This window comes from Octopus bimaculoides, chromosome 22 (genome assembly GCF_001194135.2).
Source record: "Octopus bimaculoides isolate UCB-OBI-ISO-001 chromosome 22, ASM119413v2, whole genome shotgun sequence".
NCBI lineage: Eukaryota > Metazoa > Mollusca > Cephalopoda > Octopoda > Octopodidae > Octopus > Octopus bimaculoides.
The window spans coordinates 12,913,584-12,921,200 of record NC_069002.1 but is presented as its reverse complement, the minus strand read 5'-3'; the positions used below and the strand labels follow the sequence as shown (position 1 = coordinate 12,921,200).

At 35.0% G+C, this 7,617-nt stretch overlaps 1 protein-coding gene across 1 annotated transcript in view; it reads left to right on the top strand.

The window, feature by feature from the left end:
* The window catches only part of LOC106881177 (acyl-CoA:lysophosphatidylglycerol acyltransferase 1), a 66,293-nt gene that overhangs the window by 50,737 nt on the left and 7,939 nt on the right, over positions 1 to 7,617 (top strand). The window contains exons 4-5 of the mRNA XM_052975650.1: positions 5,916 to 6,130; positions 6,981 to 7,117. Of these exons, the coding sequence (XP_052831610.1) occupies positions 5,916 to 6,130; positions 6,981 to 7,117 (352 nt within the window). The remainder of the gene's footprint in view (positions 1 to 5,915; positions 6,131 to 6,980; positions 7,118 to 7,617) is intronic.

The window sequence follows — 7,617 nt, the reverse complement described above, 5'->3', positions numbered from 1 at the left end:
GGATTTTTACATTTGAAATAATGTAATTCAATATAAAAGATTAGTTTGAAAAAAAATCAACGATAGTAGTAGTAGTAGTGCTGTTGCTGTTGGTAATAATAATAATAATAATAATAATAATAATAATAATGATAATAATGATAATAATAATCCTTTCTACTAAAGACACAAGGCCTGAAATTTGGTGGGAGGTGACTAGTCGATTACATTATATTGACCCCAGTGCAAAACTGGTACCTAATTTATTGACCCTGAAAGGATGAAAGGCAAAGTCAACCTCAGTGGAATTTGAACTCAGAACATAGCGATGGGTGAAATAATAGTAATAATAGTAAATAATAATAATAATAATAATAATAATAATGATAATAATAATAATAATGGTTTCAAATTTTAGTACAAGGCCAGCAGTATTTGAGTGGAGAGGAAAGTCGATATCATTGACTCCATTATTTGACTGGTACCTATTTTATTGACCCCACAAGGATGAATGACAAGGCTAACCTCAGCAGAACTTGAACTCAGAATGTAAAGACAATTCAAATGCTATTAAGCATTTTGCTCAACGTGCCAACAATCCTGCCTGCTTGCCACCTGAATAATGATGATAACAACAACAACAACAACAATGGTGGTCAAGATCTAATCTGAGATGTGGCTATTATTACTTGCAGGTTGAATGACCATGTAGAGGTTTGAAAAATATATTGTTTAACTCTGGGCCAACCTTGTTGAAGCAATCTTATGATCAGGATTGATCTGGGGTTTTCCAGTCTTAACCTTACCATCATTCTGGGGTTATCTGTGACTTATGTTACCCAATGTGTTGTTTCCTCTCTTTCCTTTTAAAAACAGTAGAATGGAGTTTGAGGACGATTTGGTTGTTATTTCTAGCAGGTCATTTGATGAAGTTAATCAAGTCTCTGGCATGTTTTAATATCTTGTTTACCCTTATGGTGACAATGATGATTTAGCCATTCATGCCTTTTAAGTGTCACTCTTCTGTAGATTGGACAGAGTAAGCTGGAAAGAGAGGGCAACAAATGCTGCAGTATTAGGAAAGCTGAAAATCCAAAGATATCTATTATCAAGAATTAGGTCCACAAGGCTGTCATGTTTTGGACATACAATGCACTATAAGTCATTGTCCAAGAAATATTCTGACACAAAGTATTGAAGGAAGAGCGGAAGAGGCTGTCAAAGAGCTTTGCAGCACAACACAGAGGAACTATATATATATTTGTTATATGCAAGTGAAGCAGAATTAGGTTAAAATAGCTATCTGTGTATCATACTTGAAACAGATACAAAGCAAAAAAAGGCAAAGTAAGTGTAGTATTTGTCTGGGAATTTTTGGACATACTGTATTCAAAAATACAAAACTGTTTCAGTAGCAGACAAAAGTCATCCTGCAGCAGTGGTGGGCAGGCTAGATGCATATTTCTGCATCATTGGGCTTTGTCAGTACCATATACTCACTGCTAACCACAAGTTAAGATAAAATCCTTCACTTACTGATAAAGGAAAACAGTGATTGAATAATCACTAATGTTGCAGTTAACCGCTCAGCCAAGTAAAAATCCATGATATGCAACAAAAGAGGTATTAGATTAAAATAACTATCTGTCTATCATACTTAAAGCAGATACAAATGAGAATAAGCTGAGAATTAATTCTGTTGCTAGTCTGAGTTTGTTCGTTTTTGTGCATGTCATATTCTTTAAACAAATAATGCGTGTGTATGTGTGTGTGTGTGTGTGTGTTTGTGTGTTTGTGTGATCATTTTTGGTAAATAATGTCATTGAATATAAAGCACTTAAAGATACGTAGAAAAACATTTATATATAGATAGATAATGTAATTACAGTCTGACTTTTGTTGTTACAAATAGTATTATGATTTAAAAGCCTTTCGTCAGGCTGTCTTCCTTCTGAAAACATTTTTTAAATGATATGTTGAAAATCTGCTTCTGTAAAGGAAGATGTTGTTTCTTAAAATGATTCCATTGTCAGAAACTATTTGTAACCGCAATGGCCAATCTGTAAATCATTTCTATATGTGTATGTGCTTTTGTGTGCGTGCACGTGCACACACATACAGATAGGCCAACTCACATTCGTATTCTTATACCTTTGCATTTACATGCATGCTAAGATATATAAATGCACACATATATATATAATTTTAAACACCTTTTGTAGATTTTTCTGTTCTCTCTATCAAATTGAAATACTTCTGTATTTTATAATTTTATATTGTCACCAAATAAATTTTTCTGACTTTATCCATTTGAAACACCAAAGCATGCTGTTCTTGCTTTATAATTATTAAATCTTTATGATTATTAAATCTGTATTATTATTATTATTATTATTATTATTATTATTATTATTATTGCTGTTGTTCTTGAGAAAATGTTATGAATGTCTGCCAATCTTATTTCCTCTTTGCTACGTATCTGTGGTCCCATTGTGGTGCCTATGGTGTAAGGTAAGCAGTGAATGATATTACTACTAAGAAACTCAGTGGATAGCAAAATCGGTGGAGCATCAGACAACATGCTTTGTGATATTGCATATAGTTAGGCCCTTTCACTTTCTGAGTTCAAATTCAGATGTTGGACTTTGCCTGTCATTCTTCCAGGGGCAGATGAAATACACCCCAGTAAAGTACTGAGGTCAGCACTGGATTTAGACATGGTGATGTCATAAGTTAGACACCTTAAACTGTAGTAGTATTGCTCATATTGTATTAATATAAACTTTAAAGTGTATTACTGATATACTTAAAATGTAATACTCATTGTAATAAATACTCCTTATATTGGATTAATATAAACCTTCAACTGTAATACTCATTTACATAAACTGTAACACTCCTGATATTGTACTATATACCTTAAAATATGGTAGTCATATATACATTAAAGAGTCATACTTGTATTGTTATACACCTTAGAGTGTAGTACTCTTTGCATTGAATATATGCTTTAAACATTTGTACTTTTTACGTGGTATTTAGATTCACCTTGACCATTAGCATTCATATTTCTCTGTCAAATGTAATATTTATTTATTTACATTGTTTTGAATTAATCTTGCATTATCTCATAGCTTCAATATTTCGATGATGTGATTGTTTATATTTAGAATGACATTGTCAGCCAGGTGGGATAGGCTAGATCTGGCCATATTGAGCATAAAACAGGTAGAATATTTGGGCCAATTATGGCTGGTTTAAATGCTAAAGGGTTAAATGCCATACTCCTTATTTTGTGTTATATAATTAGTGAGTACTTCTTACATTGTATTATTGTATACATCAAAGTACAGTACTTTCTTCATTGTATTATCATTGCATTATCTGTATTATCAATAGTGGTGCTCCAGCTTGGCTACAGCCTCAGGGCTGAAACATATAAAAGAATTAAAGTACAATACTTTCTTCATTGTATTATTATATACATTAAAGTACAGTACTTTCTTCATTTTATTATTATATACCTTAAAAAGCAGTGAGCTGGCAGAATCATTAGCATATCTGACAAAATGCTTAGTGGTATTTCAGCCATCTGAACATTCTGAGTTCAAAATCTGCCGAGGTCGACGTTGCCTTTCATCATTTCAGGGTCAATAAACTAAGTATCAATGAAACACTGGGGTCAATGTCATCAACTATTCCCCTCCCCCAAAATTTCAGGCCTTGTGCTTTTAGTAAAAAGGATTATTATATTGGGTTATCCCTTAAATAATGCGTTTTTTATAATTGCATGAACTAAAAGTCGGAGGGGGACAGGATAAACCACTTGCATCAACTTGCTATTAAAGCAGGTAGTAATTTTACCTTGCCCTTATTCTTAATGGAGGTTTTGAAGAATGCAGTTCAATTTTAAGGTATTTTTTCAAAGTTATAATGTTAGTGACAAAGGAACATATTCAGCATATTTTTCATTATGGGTTCAATAAAGGCAACAACGTAATGGAAAATGCAAGGAATATTAATGCAGTATATGGGGATTGAACAATAAGCATAAGCCAGTGTCAATGGTGGTTCCAGAAACTACAACCTAGAATACGAGCCTCATCCTGGGAAGTCTGTAGAACTCAATGAGGATGTCCTGCAAACCCTGGTGGAACAAAATCCAATTGTAACTGTTGAGGAACTAGCAGAGAAGTTTAGATTTGGTCATTCAACCATTCATTGACACCTGCATGCCATCGGAAAAGCCAGCAAATGAGTCAATGAGTTCTTCACAAACTTTCCGAGTCTAATTGCACACAGAGAGTGAATGTGTACTCTTCTTTGCTGTCACGTTTCACGAATGAACTGTTTTTTTTTACCAAATAGTGACTGGTGATGAAAAATGGGTTCTCTGTAAAAATGTCGAGCACCGAAGACAGTGGGTAGAGAAAGGAGAAACACCGACACCCCAGGCTAAAGAAGGTCTTCTGAACTTTTAAGCCCAAACCAAATGATAACAAAGGTGATCTAGCGTGAGCAACTTAAGTCAACGCTAGAATAAAAACGACCATCTTTGGTTTCAAGACGAAAGGTGTTCTTCAATCAGGATAATGCTCGGCCACATACAGCGAGGATGATATTCAAAAGGCTGGAGCAGTTTGAATGAGAATTGATGCTCCGCCCACCATATTCGCAGGACATTGCCTCATCATTTATTCAGCAGTCTTCAAAATCATTTGGACAGAAAAAATATGAATTCTGTAGACAAGGTCAGAACAGTACTGGAGGAGTATTTTTCGTCACGGAGAAGTGAATTTTGGAAGAGGAGCCTTGCAAGTCTATCAGATAGATGGAAGAGCATTATAGAAAATGAAGGAGAGTATATTTTAGATTAAAAAAGAACTTTGTTTATCTTAATTTCGAAAAATAAAAGAAGTATAAAAAGAAACACATTATTTATGGGATGACCCAATATAAGGAAAATAGCTAGTTGTAAAATCTCAAGAAGAGATCAGGGTAGTTACTATACTATCAAGTAAAGTCAATCACCATGTCAAAATGACTGTTCCATGTTATAACTAGTTGAACCCCAGGTAGATCATCTTCCAGCTGGTTATTGGTGCAACATTGCACCCTTTATATACAATATATATTACTAGCACGGGGAACAAACCTGTACCATCCTCTAACAGACAATGGGATCGCTTAAAATGTATTCTTTCTATTCTATGCACCACATTGTGACAAACATAGTTGCCATCTAATGACAAATGATATGATGGAACCTCTATGTGGTTTATCAACCTGCTTGAAATAGCAGCTAAATCTCTTTCAAATCACACCCTACAATCTATTTTCTAAGAGATACATTGAATGATGGTATGTCAGGAATAGTTTGTCTGAATGAAAGCCAAGGTGGTCATGGCTAGAATGCTTTTAATCTATGAATGTTGAACAAGTCTCATTTTGTAGCCTCTTGTGCCATTGTAAGGTCAGAAGAGAACCACTCAGAAACTCCCTTGATGACTTTGTGGTTTTACTCTGATTTATTTAGTGAAAGAGGGGTTTATGACTGTTGACCCTTGCAGTTCCACCTCTTTATGTGCTGAGTTCAAGTCTCACCAAGGTCTACTCTGCCTTTCATCCTTTCAGGATTGATAATACCAGTTAAATATTGGGGGCAATGTCGTCGACTTCCTCCTCTCTTGAAAATTGCTGGTTTTATGCCAAAATTTAGAAATCAGTATTATTATTATTATTATTATTATTATTATTATTATTATTATTATTATTATTACTACTACTACTACTACTACTACTACTACTACTTGTTTTTGAATTCATTTTATTGCCATTGATATATATATATATATATATATATATATATATATATATATATATATATATATATATATCTTAAATCCATGTTCTGCCTCTTCTATTATCCACCTCAGTTATTGAGACCGGCGATGACATCAATTACATCTTGGATGAGAATGTGCTCCTCATTGCCAATCACCAGTCCACTGCCGACGTACCAGCATTGATGGACCTGATGCACAGCAAGGCCAATTTGTCCAAGCGAGTTATGTGGATTATAGACAGTACCTTTAAATATACTCACTTTGGACTTGTTTCGAATCTCAGAGGAGATTTTTTTATCACTCAGGTTTGTTCAATTTTTTTAGTTGAAAATGTTTTATAGTTTCTTTAAAAAATTTACTAGAAACCTTTTAGAATTTTTGTTGACATTTTTTAGATTTTTCTTTTTCCTCTAACTTGAGGGTACACACTCACACCTCTTTACCATTCATGATCCTTTTCCAACTGAGGTAGCCATGTATCTTCTCTACAACAAGGTATCTGTTTTTGTCCCTGTATCATACTTTAACCTCTTATCATCTGGCACAAAGTCACCTCTCTCAATACTGCACCCACCTTCAGTTGAGGGATCTTATGAGTTACTTGGTGACTTCATTTGTACTCAGTACATTCTATGAAGTGGTTAGCATTAGGAAGGGCATCAAGCCATAGAAATCATACCAAAGCAGAGATAGAGTTTGGCACAGTCCTCAAGATTTTTGGCTCCTGTCAAACCATTCAGCCCATGACATATGGAAAACTGATTTTAAACAGTGATGACTAATGGAATTCTTCTACAGTTTTCATACAAAGAATTTTGTAAGTTTTTGTGGAAAATTTTCAGTAGAGCTTTTGGAGCAGACTTTTTGTGGGATTTTTGTAAAATCTTATTAATATTTAGATAAGATGTTTTGTGAAAATTTTCTAAAAGAAATTTTAGAATTTTAGTGGGAAATTTTAAAGAGAATTCTTGTAGAATATTTTAGAAGAAATTTCATAGAAAGATAAAAGTAACTTGGTTCCTGAAACACAAACAAGCCCTATCTTCTGATCTGGAGTTTTGACTGAAAATGTGAATTATGATTGATTTCCTTGCACTTGAATTTCTAAATGACTGTTCGATTTTCTATTTTCTGTTGTCATCCAACTTTCTCCAGGGAAAAGATGCTCGTGACAGCACCCTACAACAGTTGCGTTCCCACTTAAGGAGCACCTTCCATACGATACCTCGGAAATGGCTCGTTTTGTTTCCCGAAGGAGGTTTTCTACGCAAGAGAAAACTTGCAAGTCAAAGGTAAGTCATATGAAATCTTTGTTCTTGTGTAGCTCCAGCTCTAAGAAAAAGAGGAGACGAAGGTGTTTAATCAAAGGTCAATCCTGATTGACCAGACCTATGATTTACAACATTCAGGCTGTGATCATATTGTCTTTAATCCTTTAGCATTCGGATTATTCTGTTGAAAGTGGAGGTGCAATGGCCCAGTGGTTAGGGCAGCGGACTCGCAGTCACAGGATCGCGGTTTCGATTCCCAGACCGGGCGTTGTGAGTGTTTATTGAGCGAAAAACACCTAAAGTTCCGTGAGGCTCCGGCAGAGGATGGTGGCGAACCCTGCTGTACTCTTCCACCACAACTTTCTCTCAGTCTTGCTTCCTGTTTCTGTTGTGCCTGTAATTCAAAGGGTCAGCCTTGTCACACTGTGTCACGCTGAATATCCCCCGAGAACTCCGTTAAGGGTACACGTGTCTGTAGAGTGCTCAGCCACTTGCACGTTAATTTCACAAGCAGGCTGTTC